This window comes from Meleagris gallopavo, chromosome Z (assembly GCF_905368555.1).
Source record: "Meleagris gallopavo chromosome Z, MGAL_WU_HG_1.1, whole genome shotgun sequence".
NCBI classification, from domain to species: domain Eukaryota; kingdom Metazoa; phylum Chordata; class Aves; order Galliformes; family Phasianidae; genus Meleagris; species Meleagris gallopavo.
The window spans coordinates 71,230,751-71,251,275 of record NC_139435.1 but is presented as its reverse complement, the minus strand read 5'-3'; the positions used below and the strand labels follow the sequence as shown (position 1 = coordinate 71,251,275).

At 38.2% G+C, this 20,525-nt stretch overlaps 1 protein-coding gene across 7 annotated transcripts in view; it reads left to right on the top strand.

Moving 5' to 3' along the window:
- Positions 1-20,525, top strand: part of PRR16 (proline rich 16) — a 398,943-nt gene that overhangs the window by 322,550 nt on the left and 55,868 nt on the right. The window contains exons 2-3 of one of the 7 annotated variants that reach the window (XM_085212856.1): positions 12,568-12,632; position 13,178. The exons of the other annotated variants lie outside the window; for them this stretch is intronic. Of the exons in view, the coding sequence (XP_085068982.1) occupies positions 12,568-12,632; position 13,178 (66 nt within the window). The remainder of the gene's footprint in view (positions 1-12,567; positions 12,633-13,177; positions 13,179-20,525) is intronic. 7 annotated transcript variants of the gene reach the window in all.

Sequence of the window (20,525 nt, the reverse complement as noted above, 5' to 3'; positions counted from 1 at the left end):
TGCAGTAATTTATACTGCTATAAGTAATCGTGTAAAAATCAACACTGAACTATCTCCTCAGCCTATGAAAATCAGATTTTTTTTAAGTCATTTGTGATGTTCCTGCATCACAATGTTCATGCACTTTACTGCATAAGATTTTTTTAATGCTTTATCAGGCTTATTTTGTAAACAACTCCTATTTCCAGTGCTTTTTACATTCTCCTTGGCTAACCTCACAGCATACATTTCCATGTTTTCTTTATGATGGGATGCACATAGACAAACATTGAAAAAGTTCTAGCTCCTGTGTAGAGCCCAGACCCTTCCATTCCTCTTTCCAAGCCTCTTTCCCAGTTTCTGGCGCTGGAGCCATCCGAAATCTTCTCATTTTGTCACAGTAACCACCATACTTCCTTCCCTTCTGTTAATATTTGAATTGGATTTTGGGATTTCTGGTGATTGTTTAGGTTTGTGGTCGTTGTCTACTACAGTGAGTGCTCAGAGGCCTTCTGGTGGTTCAGGCAGTGTCTGTGAAGACGCGGGTTCATTTGCAGAGCATCCATTGGAGCAGCCTTTACTGGGTCCCCGCTCACAAGCTTGTTCCCTCTGAAGCTGCTGATTATCTCCTTGAATTCATTCAGCTGCCTTATCCTCATAGAGCAGATTTTGCAATCCGATTTGGAATATATATATGTATATAAAAGATGATACTTAGGTGTATTTGATCCTTCAGAAATTGTGAATTTCAAGACTCAGCATAAAGCCTTATTTATTTATTTTTTTAACAACTGGTTTTTTTTTTTTTTTTTTTTTTTTTTCCCTCAGCTGCCAGTTCTTTTTATCTATTTGGATAATCCAAACATGAATAGTGAACGTATTTTTGTAGTATTTTGTGTGAATGGGATAATCTGCTTCATTTTCAGCCACATCCCAGATCCCATATGACCATTGATGTGTATTAAAAAATTAATTAGTGTTTGAACATCCCTCCTTATAGTTCTGAGCACTCTTTAGTCTTCATGTAAAACTTCTCTGAAGGATAAGAAGCGTTGCAGAGACATAAATCTAGATTGTAATATTTTCAAATATAGCATTAGGCAGTCACTTCTATAAGCAGACGTATTATATTCTGGTGTTCATTTTTCTGTCGTTCTCTAAGAAAAGTGCCTGGGCAAACGCTTAGATTGACTATAGAAATATTTTCACTTGCATAAATCTGTGACTCTTTTATAGGCAGTGGAATCACTTCTTGAGTGTGAATAAAAATAGTCTAAGCCCAAATGCAACTTTCTAGAATTGTCTTTTTTGTCTACAGAAAATCTCCCTTAAATGCATTTGCACTTCACTTTCAGTTACATTATAACTAATTTTCATTAAAGTTGACGTAAATTTGAAAATAAAGTTATGCAGCAGGAGGAAGAATTACAAGCAATGATCAGCATGAAGTCATCTTTTTTTTTCTTTCTGTGAAGTTCATGTAGTCAATCAAAACAAAATTATATCAGAAGTAGCATTTAGAACAAAGATGCAGAAAAATCAGAAGCAATCTTGAATCTAAACCCAGTAAACCAAGATAATGGAAATACATCTGTTCTTCTCATGGGGAAAATTATTTCATATGATAAACAGATTAAAACAAAGCTGTAATTTGTACAATTTCTTGGATGACTAGTCATAAAAATTGTGTAATTATATATATGTATATCTAGAAATAAAGTAATTTTTAGGTCATTAAAAAAAAAAACAACAAAAAAAAAACAGTCGATCTGCTTGTTACTCTTCAATACAGACCATGTTTTTAGAAGTTTTCTTTCCCATAAGTGAATGCTTCTCTCATTTTAGGCAGCTGAATTCTTTTCTAAAGGTTTCAAAAGTCTGTAAAAAATGCCATTACAGAGTTCTCACTCAGAACAAATCTTAAGCTTGAGCTATGGAGATGTAAAAAGCATTGCTATGTCCCCCAAAACTGATAGATTTACAGTGCAAGAGAAAGTACAGTGAGGTACCAGTTTGGTACCTCCTGAATATACAAAGAAAATTGATGGAACGTGAAGGATGGTGGCCAGAGCATGGGCTTAAAACTTGCTTTGGAGAACAAGAAAAGGAGCGTTGTGAAACGCTTGGCATGCTAGAAGAGTTTTCTGTTTTAGTATTTAAAATTCCCTCCGGCGGGAGCAGTGTTGGTCTCTGTGGTATTCCTCACATCACGGGGTTTGCAACAACTGCAAGACTGCAAATTTTGCCTTACGTGTCATTTCACACGCATGACTTCTTGAAGTTCCTCCAAAGCTATAATAAAGTTTCGTGCTTTCCCTATGACTGTTGTCTTAGTGGCTGCAAGGGATTTGCTAGTACAGTGGCAGCTTTACTCAATAGAGAAGCTAGCTGTGGAGAAGAGTGGGAACCACAAGATTTCTCTTTCATTGGCACAATTGGCACAGCACTTCTAACTCATGGCCTGGGTGGCAGAAGAGGTCATGGCTTGGGTAATGCGCTCAGGCCAGAAAAAAATTCTACATCAGGCTGTTGATCCATGCAACTGGTCTGAAACTCAGTGTCTGATGTTGCCACATTAGCCCTAGGGTGCGTGGGGTTGGCACTCAGACATGGCTGCCATATTCTTCCCCAGACTGTTACTTGGCTGACGTATGTAGTGCTGGTAGAGGTGCAGGTGAGTGTGGTGAGGTGGAGGTTTTGGTCTGTGAGGGATGCACAGTACATTTTGCAGTCATTTTGCCTTCAGGCAGTGAACAGTTCTTTACATTTCTAACAGTAATGGATTCAAGGCTGTGGATTCCCCCTACCTAGAACATTCAAGGCCAGACACAATGGGGCTGTGAGCAAACTGGTATAGAGGGAAGTATCCCTGCCTATAGAAGGGGATTGGAACTTGGTGATCTTAAAGATCCCTTCCAACCAAACCATTCTGTGATTCCTAAAAACCTGAAGAGGATTGTTTTTTGTTTGTTTTTGTTTTTAAGTTTTATTTGAAGGTGAACATGTCACAGAGTTTTGTTGTTCTAAGTCTCCTCTCCATCATCCTTTTGGTAATATGCTTGCAATAGTAAGAAAGAAATTATATGGATTTATTGTTGACTGGCTGATATGTATAGTATCATTAATTTCAGACTATTATGATAACTGTACATCATTTTTCTCTAATCATGCTGTGTATTTCAGCGTTCCTAGGCATCAGACATCCAAGACAACGAGGTATATTGCACTCTGATAAAAGGATGCATTTATGTATATGCTTCTTACTGTCCAGTGGAAAGCAAAAGAAATATCTACCATTTCATGATACCCTGACTACTTTGAAGGTCGTGTCTGTTGTGTACCTTGTTGTGAAACACAGACAGCCTATTTCTTTGAGTTTTTTACAACAAGTGGTTACTAAGCTTTGGGAAATGTGAATGATGCACATGCGTGGTGCTACTGAATATGAAAATTTAGATGGATAGTTTAATATGATTGGTGCAATTTCTTTGGTACCTCTCAGTGGTGTGACCTGGAATATTGATGTCCTGGCAATGGTAGCTAACAGCAAGTGTCCATGGTTTACAAACACGCTAGATTGTGCCAGCTAATGGTATGATGGCTCAAGGGAAAAATGTATTTTTATTATAGTATATTCATGAAGTGATTTTTAACCAGCATAGCTGTTTCAAAGGCTGGCCAATGAAAATGTCAGACATGCTTTGAACTAATGCAGTATTACTTTTGTTCTGACTCAAATGTTAAATATTTTGTAGTAGTCCCCTAACTGCAGAGAAATTGGTTGGCCTAAGATAACAGCGAAAGATCTGAAAAACAAATAGTTGTGTGAAATATCAGATAACTGAGATCGTGGTATATGGGCTTAATTTTGTTCACACGTCAATCAAAACAAAGTAAGGTTTTAAAAATTGTGCGATAAAAGTACAATGGAGGCTTGCAGTATCTGCAAGTAATATATTACAAAAGATCTGGCAAGGCAGTGTGGGTCAGCAGAAAATAGAATTTAATTTGATTTTCATTGAATGTTGCTCCTTTCATCAAAATATTTCATAGCTCATGAAGAGAAGACTGTATGTCTTCATTTTTCATAAGGAAAATTATTTCTCTTCTAGCTTTTGATATTGCAAATATCAAAACTAATTTTTACCTCCTCTTTTGTTAGAATGGGTAGAATTGGAAGGTGGGGTATAATGTCTGGGTTTAGCAAAGAGTTTAGAAGATCCAGTCTGTTCTTTTTTCCTCTTTTCTGTTTGTATTTTTTTTTCAATGCTTTCATTTTAATGAGAGGAAGAGTTGAGCAAATGGAAGAGCTGAGCCATGCAGAAATCTGGACAGAAGTAAAACTTTCTTTTTTAAATATGTGTAGGTCACTCTGAAAGCAATTCCTCCTATTTATTTCCATGGAAACTGCATCATATACAAGGATCACAATAACACTGTTTGGTAGAGCAAATTCTCAGCTACAGAACTCTGTTTTTCAACAGTCACCACCATTAGCTGTGCATTTTCACCATCATGTCACACACACAAACATCTGTATGTTCAGCAACCAGTAGACTCTCCTGGTTAAAATATGAATCTAATTACAGCAGCTTGTCTTCAATTCTTTTTTTTCAGGAGGTTCATTTCCACAGCCTGGATTTATGAGTTTATATGTTCGTGCATTCTCGTTTTCATAGAGCAGAATTTAGATAGGGATGAAAGGTCGCTCTACCACCGTAGTTAAAGAGAATGGAAGAACTGTATTACTGGGTTGTTTTGTTTTTGTTTTGTTTGTTTGTTTGTTTGCTTCCAATTACACTTCATCCTTGACTACAACACTGGGAAAAAAAGTAAATCCTTTTGCTCTGAAGTTCCCTCCTCATGCTCCACCAGTAAAAACCACTGGCATGAATGAGCATGTTGTGTATCTCCACATCTTGGCTTCTAAATTCCCATTCTTACTGCATTTTTTTATATACCACCATCGTGTTTTCCGTATTTTCTTCATTTTTTTGAGGTAACTGTGCTAGCATTTCAGATTGTATTTGTTGGCTGTGAGAATCCTAGTTTTTTTTTTATGTGGAATCAGGTTCTAACTGAAAAAAAAACAAAACACATTGATATTGTTAAGAAGAAAACAAAGTCCATATTTCACCATCTGTAATGCGCATATCTTTATTTATTTTTTTTTTAAAGAAATCATATTAGAGTTGCAGTGCTAACAGATTTAATATTTTAGCTGTCACGTCTCTATGGTACCGGCCAATTTATCCTAATTTTCTAGGAAGCTTATAAACTGCAATTAGATAGTCTGTGCATAACTGCAACTTGAATATTGACTGACTCACTACAGTAGGAATATCCTTACTACTGACTTTTTTTTATCTAAAAAGAGGTGGCAAGGGGACAAAAAAAAATCGCCAAAAACTGTCTTACTGCTTCTTTAATGCTACTGTGTCTAGATCCACAGTATAATCTTCTATCAGTCATATACTCACACATGTGTAATTGTTATCTTTTCAAGTGGTAGTGATTCCATTAGTGGGACACTTTCCAACCTTTTTTTCAATCATTTCCATATCAAAAGTGTAATTTTTTTTTTTACTTTCTGTAATGAAATCCATCTACTTATAAGTGAAGTACGTGACAATTAATGCTTTTTAGTGCCCAGTTATCGATTGCTTTTTAATATTTAATATAACAGAAAATGTAAGTAGCACTCCGATGTTTTTCTTAAACTGTCCCAAGAAGTTTAGATTTTTGAATTTCGTAGGGCAACTCACACTTATGTGAGCTTTGGAATAAGCTGAGCTCGTGCTGCACTTTCTTTGTTATCTCTCTACTGTGGTTGTGTCCATGGATGCAACAGGTGTGTATTTTTTATTTATTTCAGTGCATTATCCGTATTTAAATGAAGGCACGCTTGTGCAGTTTATTTTTGTTTCTACTAGTCACTGAGATACCATGCTGTTCCTTATTTTCATACACCAGAAAAAATGCTGGTAGTCCATTGTGCGATAATGACTTAAAAACAGCCAATTGAGTTCTAGACACAGATTCCAGTGTGCTGTGCAGCCAGTGAGTATGCAGATCTTCATGCATCTTGAAACTCAGTGTCAGAAGTTAAATGATGTCAGTTCTGGAAAGAGCTGTGTGATTTATGGTTTAGAGGCTTGTGGACTAGGTGATCTTGCAGGTCGTTTCCAACCTTGCGATTCCGTGATTCTGTGATTCTCAGGTAGGTGAGATTACATTGGTTTGGAAATAAAAATTTAAGAAGTTTACTTTATGGAGAATTTGTGAAGAATTTTTTGTCAAGAGATCTTTGTTTTTCTTACCTTTTGTTACGACTACCAGAGAAGGCTCGGGATCTTTTGAGATAGAGGAACCAGCAGATAAATTAAGCTAGGGCATACAGGACTGGAGAATTCGTAGTGGATAGTGTAAGTAACCTTGCAAATAGACAGTGAAGTGGGTATGGAGATGTGATGGCTTCAGAGGGTCACAGCAATCTAGACTCTATGCGTCTTGTCACTTTCCTAATGAAATCTGGTATGCAGGACATGTGATTTAAATCAATTCCTGAATATTTAAGCAGATATGAGCAGTGCTTGAATTTCAGCAAGGTATAAGACCCTAAGAAGTGCCATATGCTGATCAGTGTTTGCAAGAGTGCTGTCTTGACATTCCAGGAACACCAGCAACTCTCATTTAATTAAATATTTAGAGATATTTGCAGAACTTAGTTTTTCTTTCACCATTTCTAGGTTGCTTTATTTTTCAAGTACTGATGGTGTGTTTTTCAGAGTTTGTAACACTTTCTTATATTACATATATTAAGAACATATCTACATCTATATACACATACTCCATAGTATGCAAGCCTGAGACTAAATCCCAAATGAATACTTTTGCATCTTATATTTGCATAGCTAAAGGGGCAAACCTGGGCACTAAGATTCTGTGTCAAGGTCAAATAATAATAGTAGCCATAAAGCTTATGGATATTCGTGTAATTTTTCACTAATAATTCAGAAAACAAGTTGCTGATTTGCTCAGTGCTGTCTGGTTATGTACATACAGCAACAGCAAATGAGTTTTATACAGGTACCAAAGTTCTGTTGTATGTGACATCTTCTCAGCCTTCCCAGTCATGTTCTTTTCAATAATAGGACACCATTTTTATTTGAAATCAAGCCAAACCAATGTGACCTTTGTGAGTAGTGGCAAAAAAAAAGCATTTAATCAGTCTTCCTAATGCTTGTTTTCGTATCCTGCCAGCAGCACTGGAACAATCTCACTCTTTACATGTAAGGACCACTTCAGCATAATAGGTACAAAACATTTCATTCCTCTTTCTGCAAGTGCTACAATTACCAGAAAGGAATGGGAAATCGTAGAGGCTGGACATAAGGACTCTTCAAAACTGATTAGTAATGTGGGTGGCAATCAAATTATTTAGTACTTGAGGGGTTGCTTAATTAACTTGAGTCATCGTTGTTCTACTTGCATATTATGTATTAAAAAAGAGTGAGAGAAAAAGGAAAACTATTTGTCCTGAAATAATGTGAAAAGAGGATACGGGAAAAGTGAAGTTGCTTTTTGATTTTCTTCTCGGTGAGGTTTGGTTAAAATTTTCCTTGTATTGCGATAGTCACTGCAAAAGTAATTACTATCCATAATTTTAAGATACATCTTCTGTAGCTTACCCACTAATATGCTAACTCAACTGGAAATGCTGAGCAGAGAAGCCAAGAAACAGAATGAGTCTTCGAAGGCTAAGTATAAGACTGTGCCAAGATATGCATCACTGACCTTATCCTTGTTGGAAATCTGCATTAGTTGGACTGAATCTTGATGGCAGCTTGCTGTCCTGCATGTCTGGGACAGAGGTTGTTCCCTAGCCCAAAGCACACTCACTGTGTCAAATCTGCTTGGCAGTGGTGTTCTGCTTTATTTATCAGTACAGTTCACTACTGCAGCTCTCTGCAGTGAAACTACTCACCTGCAGAAGGATGCAGACCTGTTCACCTTCAGCCTTTAATGAATATATCCAATAAGCAGCACTTCTTTTTCATTCAAACCAGCAAAAGTGTCTACCCCCAAGGGAACCCTGTGCCTCAAATGCAGAGGCATCTGAATCAAGCATGCAAGAGAGGGGCATGACCAGTGAAAACAGCATAGTGTTTCTGGGAGCAACAGCCAAGCAAATGAGTGATGCCTCAATGGTGAGAATGTTTAAAAGCCAAAGTCTTGTTTATTTGCTCAGCACCGCTTAGAGCATGAGTTTCTTATAACACAGGCCCTGGTGTCTTCTTAATATTTGAGATATTTCAAGCAGTTAAATGGCATCTTTGTTTTCTGAGTGTTTTGAATGTAGGTGTGTCTTAGTCTATGCTTCCATCCCAATAGGAGCAGCTGCTCAGAACTTGAATTTACTAACGTTATAATAATTTACAGCATAAAATCCTTGTGAAAGTGAAGTTGTCTGGAGTCCCTTCATATTTAAACAGGTCAAGTAAGTCTGGATTTGACTCCTTGCTTTTGTCAGAGCTTTCTTCTTCCCAGACTGTGCAAAAGCAGAATGCTTCTGTTTTTCTGTGTGATAACCTACCTGACATTCAACCAGAAATAGAACTGCAACACCAAGTAATAGAGCCAAGAACATGAGCTAATGGTCTTGTATGGACAAAAGCGTATTAGTCATGTCCTATAAAAAGCATCCATAGTATTGTGATTTGGCAGGCACACTGAAGCAATTATCTCCTTCAGCCTAAGCTACAGATTTCTTGGGGATTTCCCCTCCCATCACCAGAGGGATGTTCCATGCCATCAAGCAGAAGGAGTTTTGAAGGGAGTGTGCATGCATCTCGCTTTGTGCACCACGGCTTGGGGGCAAGCTGGGTATTGGTCTTGGGGTGGTGCAGAATTGCTTGTGCATCACCTGTTATATACATTTATATATATACATGCTCATAACAATTTCGTTTTCTCTATTTTAGTAAATAGTTTTATCTCAACCCACGAGTTCTACACTGTGGATTTTTTTTTTTCCAATTCCCTCCCCCGTCCCACTGGGAAGAGAGGGAGGGAGCAAATGATGGTGTGGTGCTCAGCACCTGCCAGGTTAAATCACAACATGCAGTATTGGCAGAAATCGTTTAACTTAAAAGAAATAATAATTCAAAGGCAACCAAGTATTCATTCCACACCTACGTGGTTTATAGCAAGTGCTAGTAGCAGAGTTCAGCCAATCTGTTGCTATTACTTACTAGCATCATAAGCTAAGCATGGGCAGTCTCCTGCTGTTTAGTACATCCAAATGAAAAAAAGTCCATTGAACCAAGAAGGCTCCACTAGGACCTATATTAAAATATCTCTTGTTCTCTCATTCTTGGAACAACATCTGCAGACATTTAATTCCAGATGTGCCAGTAGATCACCGGGAAAGCAAGAAAAGAAAACTAGCTTATCCACTTGACAATTCAAGACAGTTCAGCTGCTGTAGTTATGCAGCTTCTTAGTAATCACCATCACCATCAGTAATATTACTTTTGTCATGTCAGGTGCTTCAACCTATTGCTTGAGCAGGAACTGTTTCTGTTGCTGTAACACATGACAGAGTGTTTCAACTTCCTGCTTTAGGTTTTTTTTTTGTTTTGTTTTTCTCCCATTGTAAAAAGCAGATGGTGTCATTTCATCTAAAATTATCTTTGAACTTTGAATGTGTCCAAATTTTCAATTAGAATGGAACTTACTGGATTGTGAAATTTTGGGTAGTGTTTAAGCCAAAAGAACTGGTGGGAAATACGTCTACTGAGCTGAATCTGCCAGTTCTGTTCAGCTCTGTTGAAACTGTATTTTAATAAGTGTACAACAGGATTAGAATTAGTGCTTCCAGATTAATGTAAATTCATGACACATTGCATTTGTTCTTAAGTGTGGCTTTGGAATTGTCACAGAAATTCTGGTGAAATATTATAGTAGGGAGGCCATCTAGGCTCAGAGCAGTTTTTCATAAAAATGCTCATAAAATCCTTTAATCAAAAAAATCCACGAGTCTAACACATGTTCTCCAAGAAGATACAGAGGCTGTTCTTGGGGAACCTCTTTTTCATTTTTAGAACAAGAGGATGTTTGATATTTATTTCTGGTGAGGTGGTGGCAGTAAGTTGTTGGGTTTTTAAAGCTGGCAAAGTTTGGAATTATTTTATTGTAGATGTAGTACTGAAAGTTTTTGTGCTTGTTTTTGTTTAGTGTGGTTTGAGTAGCTGTTATTAGAGTCTCTGAATAGTGTACCTAGGAAACTGTTGTATGTGTTCTATTGGACACATTTTTCTAATCATACAGAGGACCTTTCAGTCTCCATGGTGAGCATTAAGAGCCTGGGAATGCTTGTAATTTAAGGAGCTTCATGCTTTGAGAAGCAGCATGAGATCAGAGAAGTATTATGAGCTTCAAGAAATACTTAGCATTCATTTAAATTAGGGTGATGTATGGTAGACAAATCACTGTATTTGTAATTAGTGTGTACCAATGTTTACAGCAAAGATTGTTACATAGGGACTAAAATCTCTGATATTTTGTAGTGCTACATTACCAGCTGTTTTAGAAACTTTTATTTAGAAAACATTAGCAGTAATGCAGATGTGCAGACCAAACATTCCTTAGTTTTTGTTAACGCTTAGCCATTTTTAATTGCTGCCTGTTTTTAGAGAGAATTAGTAAGTAGTAAGTAGCACCTTCTAAACTTTGACTTAGAAAGATGATTTTAATTCAGAGGACACACTGAAATCTTAAAGCTCTGGTATCCTATGCATCCTTTATATTAAACAGGAGACGTTCACTGTGAAGTATGTAATTTTATCCAGCTTCATCCTTTTTTTTTTTTTTTCTTCCTCAAGAGAGTAAAAATAGAGGCATGAAATCCTTTTTTTTCTAAGAATGTAATTTATAATTCCACCAATTCAGGGAAAAAATGTACTCAAACCAAATATTAAAGTAGTTTGACACTCTCCTTATCATGGTTTTGTGTTAGCCATTTTTAGAGATAAAATATATGGTAGATTTTTGTGTTCTCAGAATGAAAAAGAGCATTGTTTCATGAGCTTAAATAGTCTTGCAGGCTATCTGTGCTGTCAACCCCAAGCTTGAAGAGTAAAAAAAAAGCATCAGGACAACAATATAGAGAAAATTACTGATTTTCCATTAACTTGCAGTTTTCATTGTGAGTCATATGAATTTAATAGGTCCACAAGTCCATGGGACCTGATGGGGTGCATCCACGTGTGCTGAGGGAGCTGGCGGAGGTCATTGCCGAACCGCTCTCCATCATTTTTGAGAGGTCTTGGACAACAGGGGAGGTCCCTGAAGACTGGAGGATAGCCAATGTCACTCCGGCCTTCAAAAAGGCAAGAAGAAAGACCCGGGTAATTATAGGCCTGTCAGCCTCACCTCCGTCCCTGGAAAGGTGATGGAACAGCTTGTGCTGGATACCATCTCCAGACAACTGGGAGAAAAGGAGGTTATCAGGAGTAGTCAGCATGGGTTCACCAAGGGGAGGTCGTGCTCGACCAACTTGGTGGCCTTCTATGATGCTGTCACATGCTGGGTGGATGGGGGAAGAGCGGTAGATGTAATCTACCTTGATTTTAGAAAGGCCTTTGATACTGTCTCCCACGACATCCTTATAACAAAGCTGAGGAAGTGTGGGATAGACGAGTGGACAGTGAGGTGGGTTGAGAACTGGCTGACTGGCAGAGCGCAGAGGGTCGTCGTTGGTGGTGCAGAGTCTGGCTGGAGACCTGTAACCAGTGGTGTCCCCCAGGGGTCTGTGCTGGGTCCGGTCTTGTTCAACATCTTCATCAATGACCTTGATGAGGGGACAGTGGCCACCCTCAGCAAGTTTGCTGATGATACGAAGTTGGGAGGATTGGCTGACACGCCTGAAGGCTGTGCTGCCATTCAGCGAGACCTGGACAGGCTGGAGAGCTGGGCAGTAAAAAACCAGATGAGGTTCAACACAAGCAAGTGTAGGGTCTTACACCTAGGGAGGAATAATTGCATGCACCAATACAGGCTGGGGGATGAGCTGCTGGAGAGGAGCTCTGCAGAGAGGGACCTGGGCGTCCTGGTGGACGACAGGTTGGCCATGAGCCAGCAGTGTGCCCTCGTGGCCAAAAAGGCCAATGGCATTCTGGGGTGCATTAAGAAGAGCGTGTCCAGCAGGTCGAGGGAGGTGATCCTCCCCCTCTACTCTGCCCTGGTAAGGCCTCATCTGGAGTACTGTGTCCAGTTCTGGGCTCCCCAGTTCAAAAAAGACAGGGATCTCTTGGAAAGAGTCCAGCGGAGGGCCACAAAGATGGTGAAGGGCCTGGAGCATCTCCCCTATGAAGAAAGGCTGAGTAAACTGGGTCTGTTTAGCCTTGAGAAAAGAAGACTGAGAGGGGACCTGATCCAGGTTTATAAATACCTGAGGTGTGGCGGCCATAGCGGTGAGGCCAGTCTCTTTTCAGTGGTACGTGGAGACAGGACGAGGGGAAACGGACATCAGCTGCAGCATAGGAAGTTTTGCACGAATGTGCGTAAGAACTTCTTCACGGTGAGGTGACGGAGCACTGGAACAGGCTGCCCAGGGAGGTTGTGGAGTCTCCTTCTCTGGAGATATTCAAGTCTCGCCTGGACGCCTACCTGTGCGACCTGGTGTAGGGAACCTGCTTTGGCAGGGGGGTTGGTCTCGATGATCTCTTGAGGTCCCTTCCAACCCCTACAATTCTGTGATTCTCTGATTCTGTGAATATTTATTTATTTATTTATTTATTTATTTATTTATTTATTTATTTATTTATTTTGTTGCGTAGCTGTCGTTTCCTTTCTCAAGTACTTAAAAGCCCTTTTTTTTCCAGTTAGAAGATCCAATTAGGATGTTCAGAGCAAGCTGTGCCGGATTGACTTGCTGCTTTTGGAACTTGATCTTCAAAAACTGTGTTTAACACTGCTACCTAGCTTGGTATGATGCTATGCTTTGCCTCAAGAAGAAAAACAGTGTTGATGGCACACTGATGTTTTGGTTATTACTGAGCAGTACTGCACAGATCCAGCTTCTCACACTATTTCTGCCAGTGGCAGAACTGGGGCAGCTGACTCAAACTGGTCAAAGGGATACCCCATAACCTATGACATCATATGAAAACTATAAAACTGTGTCTGGAGAGAGAGTAGCTGCTGCCTGGTGACTGATTGGGTGCTGGTTAGTGGGAAGTGAGCAGTTGTGTTGTGCATCACTTATTTTGTAAATGTATCTACGTAAATTATCACTGCTACTATTTCCATCTCCTTTTCTGTCTTAGTAAATAATTATTAATGTTTTTGTTATTTGTAGAGGTGGGATGCATATAAGTTTGCTTAGAGGGGTATGGGTCTTTTAGATAAATATTCAACATGACTGTGATGCTAACTGTGCCCTTCGCTGGTGCTGCAGTGGAGGCGTGGTAGTACCTGTGATGCTGCTGTTAAGACTTGTCCCCTGAAAGCTGGAGCTGCAGTCTTCCCAAAAGTGTGAATTAGCTCAAATATTAGGCTAATTCCAAGCAATATGCTAGAATATCTTAGTATAAACCAGCACAGTTATTTATTAGTACTGCTTCAGATACTATGATACTTCTGGAAGTACTGGATACACTGGAAGACTTTTCATGTATAACATATTGTAGTGGTTGAAGAAGTACTGTTGGATGAATACAGCTGATTGAATCTATTTTTCCTTGTATAAGGTTGTCACTCTTTGTTCTGAAGATGTTTGCTATGTTGTTTGGTGTTAGATACGTTTTTGTCAAGTATTTAGTACGTGAGAAAAAAAAATAATTAGGATTCAGAAGTCCTGCATATCTGTTTTTTGGATTTTTGTACAAAACAGATGCAGTTTAAGTATTATGCAAGTCCATGAAGCACACTGTCTGTAAAGCCTCTGCGTTTTCCTCAAGCAGAAAGAGGAATAGGTGAAATGTCCCTTTAATCAAGGTGGAAGTCTGCAGGATATTGTGCATGCTAAGAGCTTACATGGATCAAGCACAGATAGGCGTGTTCATGGCAGATAAATATGTCAGGATCTATCAAATGCAAAATCTGTTAAGACTTCCTTGAGACTGAAGTTAATTTAAGGCTAGGATAAGGTCTTGCAAAAAATGTATCTGTGTGACTTTCTATTCCTGTAGTCTTGGCTAGACATCTCCTTTTTTTTCATTTTTTCAAAGTATTGTACTAAGTAGGCCATTCTCTGCATGTATGGCTCTTCTTCTAGTTTCTATTTGTAATTATTTTGCTATGCAACTTCATAAATATATTTCCATTCTAATTTTGGTTCAGTTTCCCCTTGGGCTTGAAGTTGCATTCACTAGGGGTGATGGCAGGCATTAGTTGTGGCAAGTGCAAAAGATGTGAACATGGATGGCTGAAGCTGGAATTACAAATACTTCAGAGAAGTGTTCTTCTGATGTTACACAGCTAAAACAGTAGAGGGAAATATTGATGCTCTCACTGTTATTAAAAATAAAAATTAAAACATCTTGATTATACTTGTTTGTAATTGAAGAATATCACCAAATTTTGATCTGTTTACCAGTATCTTCCTTTAGTTCAAAGAAAGCAAATAAAAACTTATGCTAGACTAATGATCTAACATGTCTTGCACTGGTTTATAATCCAGACCAGTATCCATCTGTAATTATTCATTTTTCTGCAAGACTTTAAAATGTTAAAAACACGAAAATGTTGAAAATGGTGAAATGTTAAATATCATAGCTGTATATTGCTGTAGTGTAGTATTAAATAGTAATATGTGGATTACAACTCTTCCATCTCAGAAGTAATATCATAGGTAAGTACCGTTCCCATTTTGCTTATGCAGCTTCTTTTTTAGGTTCTAGCTTGTAAGCATGCAAGTCATCTTTAAAAAAAGAAATCTTACTCATAAATTCACATGAAGCATCGAAGAATATACCAAAAAAAGTGAAAATGGAGACTCGATGCCTTATAAAAAACTGTAATTTTGAAGTTCTGTGATCTTATGAATCTTTAAGGGTGTATTTCCTTTCTGAAAAGCAGTTTGCAGTTTCCAAGAGTTGAAAAATAGTAAAATAATTTTCAGTGGTGGATTGAATTCAGCTGTGGTTTATGTATTCATTGAACATTCAACTGCCTTTAAATCAGAGGACAAACAAACCCAGTGGAACATTTATTGTGAGGAGATAATAAAGTTCTGAGTAGATAAATATACATTTGTGCATGCATGCTGCATAATCACACAGAGAGAAGCACTGCAAAAAGAGTTTGTAACTAATTGAAGATACACTTTTCTAATACAAGGTTAGGAATTAAATGAAACCATACGCGTCTTCTGTCGTGTTTTATTCTTATTAACTAGTTTGATTCTTACAATGGGAATATTGACGTACAGAAATGAAAATATAACCACAGAGTAGTCATAAAGCAGGTATGTTTCATCAGCTCTGCACATACGCCGGATGCAGGGGACATATTCCCACCTAGCCTGCATATTGGATGGCAAGAAAAGCACACACTTAAAAGAGCAAGCTGCTTACATATGCATTAGATGTCCAAGAAAAGGCTGGGTTATTACAGTGAATCCCCAAAATGATTGACATCTGCCCTTCGCCCCAAGTCTCAGCTCTTTTACACATGTGTAGCTCTTGGTGGTCTTTCTGATGAAGGTCATCGTGTTGCTTTCTTGGACTAGAGTTGGAGGACTCTTGGCTGGCTCTGGCTGGTCGTCTCATCGACCACAACTCCATTCACCAATCTGCTGCTTCTTCATTAATTTGTAGTCGTACTGTCCAAACCTGCTACCTTGCACTCCAGAGATAGGATAGCTAACGACATTATTTGGAGAACAGGAGACCTTCTGTCCTCACTAATTGTCTAAGGCTGTAGAAAAGCATCTATTATCAGCAGGGAGAACCTGGCATAGCAAGGTCAAATCTGCAGCTGACAATTCAACACCTCATGAAGGCACATAACTTTTTACCTTTCTTACTTTCCTTAATTCACTGGCACTGAGTAAGAAGTTCAGAGTTTTGAGTGTTGGTCCAGTCAAGTTAGGATATTCAGTTCCTTAGCACTTATAAGAGTTAAAAGCCAAACAAAACTTGTGCAGTGGAAATGTTGGGCCAGAACAGCTGCTTTGGCTGCTTTGGTAATCTGAAGACAATTTCTTGAATGAGATTTTCAGTTGCTTTAAATGGTGGATGCAATTTAGCTCAGTGGGAAACTTATGCTTTGTGCTTTCTATATTTTAAAGCAATTTAATATAAATGTTCAATAACTTTAACAGGTGGGAGTTCACTGCTGGATATTTTTTCACTACAAATTCCTTGTGATTTCAGTGTTTTGGTTTTCTTTTTCCTTATATTTTTTGGTGATGGGGAGTTTGTCGTTTTAACATTTCAGTGAAAGTTACATGCATAGGACTGGTATGTCCTCCATATAATGATGTTTGCTGCACAGTCTCTAAGTAGTTTAAAATTCTAGATCCTCCAAGAGGGAGACAGCAGGAAGGAAAGTTTTCACTAAGTGGTAATCTGCAGTCCCATTCTGTGTTATAAGAGTCACATGAGTCATACTCACATTTAATTCTACTGAAGTGGGAATATAAAATCGTGTTATTTTACTATAGATTTTATCTATGGTACAAACTGTAAAAATTACGAGCGTGAGCATTTTGTGCAGTGTTTCTCACAAACGTCCCTAAAACTTTGGCCATTAACTGAAGTGTTTTATGGCAGCTCCTTGTGACATAAACTTTCCAATGACTGTCTCTTCTTCCTTTGGCCTTCTTTATGCTGTTGGTTCACTCAGAGTTCTTATCTACAGCATTCACCCACTGGTTAATTGCACCTTATTCAAGTTGCGTTCTGTATTTCTGAAATGCTTCCATGGTGCAATCATTATTTTACTTTGTATTGCTGTCTTTAAATCTAATAATCCTGCTCTTAGTAACTACCACCTGGCAAGCTGTTAGTATAAAGCAGTGTTTGCTTTTCTTCTTCCCAATACTTGCTTGTCAGTTCCTACACAGGTATTTATTTTATTCGTGTCCTCTATGGAGTGCCATGTTAATTTCTGCACAGCCTCTTTGATCAACTTCTAACAAATTTCTTTTGGTTTTCATCATTAATTAATACTACTAATAGCATTTACTTAGCAGATGTTTGGCTCTAAAGTCTTCCAGTAAAATTAAGCATAAATTTCATATCCAACCACAGTCTGTTATTTTCCTTTTGGCTTCATTTAATTCTCATTCTTTAGTTCTCTGTATCTAATCCAAACCTGAAAGCAAAGAAATGTTGTATTTTGCGTTGTGAAACATCTCAAGCATCTTTAGTGTCTTCTGTTGATATCATGATGATACCCCAAATTACCCTACTATCTTTTAAATTGCTTTTCTACACTCTTTCGCATGCAAATTGTTAGCTTGGTTTTCTGAAAACAACCTTTTAAAAAAGTGTATTTTTAGAAGTTTAAAAATATATTTTAAAATATTTGAAGTTAATACACTGATAAGCAGTTCAACAGAGGTTTTATCCAATTGCTTTAGCAAAGGTTTATGATCTTGCTGTAGTTGTACAACTCTGAATTTTCCATAACAGTGGAACTGTTCTTCTCGTTAGGCATTCAGCAAAGAGCCTTCCTGAAAGAAATGTTAGTCTACTCGTCAAAGTTAAGTGTACTAGGAACACAGGTACATCAATGCACTTGACTGTTTCCTAATTAGATTGTTACACCACATCTGCTTAAAACCTCAGGTGTTGTTTTTTTCTTGTTAACATGTGAATTTTTAATTGCTGTTAGGCAGTGCTGGTTCTCAGTGGCTATTGTAAATTAATTTATGGCCAGGAAACTAGAGATGAAGGAGATGATGAAGGTTAGAGCAGGACTAGAAGAGGGACACAAAGATGAATGTGAACACCTCTCTTACAAAGAAAGGCTGTAGGACCTGGCTTGTTCAGTTTGGAGAAGAGAATGCTCTGAGGAGACCTCATTGTGACCTTTCAAGATTTAGAGGGAGCTTATAAAAATAATGGAGAGAGACCATTAAGGTGTGTAGTGAGAGGACAAAGTGCAGTGATCTTAAGCTGAAAGCAGTGATTTGGGTTGGATAGCTGGAAGATACCTTTTGTAATGAGGACAGTAAAGCACTGGAAAAGGTTGCCCAGAGAAACTAAAAGCGTGCAAGGCCATGCTGGGTGTGGCTTTGGGCAACCTGGTCTAGTGTAAGGTGGCCTTGTCCATGACAGGATTTGGAACTGCATGGACCTTGAGGAATCTTCCAAACCAAATCAATCTGCAGTTCCGTGATAAATCTTCCTTAATTTGCTTCACCCAAACAATTGATCTTTCTGCTGATTATATGGTAAAGATATAAACATGGGGAAAAAAAATATCCAGAAACTCCTCATCTATTTCTAAGGCGGTGCTGTTAAGCAGACTTTGACATGTTTAAAAGTTTAGATTTCGGGTGAAATATTTTGGTGCCATTCAATAATAATCAATAATCAATTTTGTAGAGTTAGCTAGTTAGAAATCCAATTCAAATGCTACTGAGTATGTAATTCTGTCCAATAAAAACACATAAAGTGAGTAGGATTGAGCTGATGTTCTTGTTTATTCAGAAGTTTGGGATCCTACAAAGCTTGAGACCACAGGATAATACCAGCAGGGCAAGCGTAGGCATCAAATCCACTTAAAGGCTGAGGAGACCCTCCGGGTAGAAAAGGATGGCTCCCCATGCTTCCACAGCTGAATCAAGTTCTGTTTTATCACAGAATGAAAAACAGATTCTGCACAACTGGAGCAGCTTTTTTTTTTTTTTTTCCCTAAATATTTTCTCTCTGATTCCCATAGGAAGTGTGTTGTGAAATGGAAACTATTTTTCTTTCAGCTTGCAGTTTTATATGACATCCGTTACTTTTTCCTCTTATTTGAATTTTCCTTCTGGGATGAAAAGAAAGAAAGGAAGGAAGGAAGGAAGAAAGGAAGGAAGGAAGGAAGGAAGGAAGGAAGGAAGGAAGGAAGGAAGGAAGGAAGGAAGAAAGGAAGGAAGAAGAAAGAAAGAAGAAGAAAGAAAGAAAGAAAGAAAGAAAGAAAGAAGAAAGGAAAGAAAAAGAAAGAAAAGAAAGAAGAAGAAAGAAAGAAAGAAAGAAAGAAAAAAAGAAAAAAAAAAAGTAAGAAAGAAAGAAAAAGAAAGAAAGGGAGGAAGGAAAGGAAGGAAGGAAGGAAGGAAGGAAGGAAGGAAGGAAGGAAGGAAGGAAGGAAGGAAGGAAGGAGGGAAGGAAGGAGGGAAGGAAGGAAGGAGGGAAGGAAGAAGGGAAGGAAGGAGGGAAGGAAGGAAGGAAGGAAGAAGGGAAAGAAGGAAGGAAGGAAGGAAGGAAGGGAGGGAGGGAGGGAGGGAGGGAGGGAGGGAGGAAGGAAGGAAGGAAGGAAGGAAGGAAGAAAGGAAGGAAGGAAGGAAGGAAGGAAGGAAGGAAGGAAGGAAGGAAGGAAGGAAGGAAGGAAGGAAGGAAGGAAGGAAGGAAGGAAGGAAGGAAGGAAGAAGGAAGGGAAATAACAGTAAACAGAATCACAACCTGTGGTGGTAAATAATTTGGACAGGTAAACTGTGTCATCATGTCAGAGCCATTTTGTGCTGTTCTTATGTTTTGCAAAGAATAGGTGACAGAAAATTTCTGTGGTCTACTACACTGTTGCCCAGAGGGCAGGGGATAAAGTCTGCAGTTATTTAAATCTACAAATGGTTCATAAGGCCAGACTATCGTCTTACTCCTGAGAAAATTTTTTGCATTGTCAGAAGAGTAGTTTGAATGCAAATGTTCTCATCACTGGGATCTGCCATTTTATACCATTTTATTATCACATAAATGTGATGTATAATCTCTATCCTCATAGCGACCGTGGAATGCAACTTCACTGTCTCCTTTTCAAAATAATAAATACTAACTTCTATTTCTCTAGAGCTACATTGCATGGAGTGCATTTATTTTGTGCAGTGTTGCACACGTGAGGCTCTAAAGCAAAGAGGCTGTTGTTTGTGACCCGTTCTACAGGCATACAGGAAATAAAATGATTAGAATGTTGTTAAAATATAATTAAAAAAATTTGTTGTTAAAATATAATTAAAATAAATTCTCATATTTTGTTTTCTTCTTTATTGAGAATTTAATTTTGGAAATCGTGCATGAAGCCAGTATAGAGTCTTTTTGTTATCCAGATAATTTCTGTGAAATATCTAAAGCTAAAATTGCATCAACCACATCAGCAGCCCATGGCTGTCTTTTTCTTCACATAAGTAATTTTTTTTTCTGTGATTCTGTATGGTTATAATCTCATACTCTGAGGGAAGTATCATTACAGAAATTAGAGGGAAAAAAGTTCTATTGGAATAACTAATTGCAAAAGAAATCCAGATATTAGCACGTTTTATAATCTGATACTGTAATATAGGCCAATCTGTGGTCCCATGTAAAAGCCTTAAAATGCTCCTTAGTGAGCAT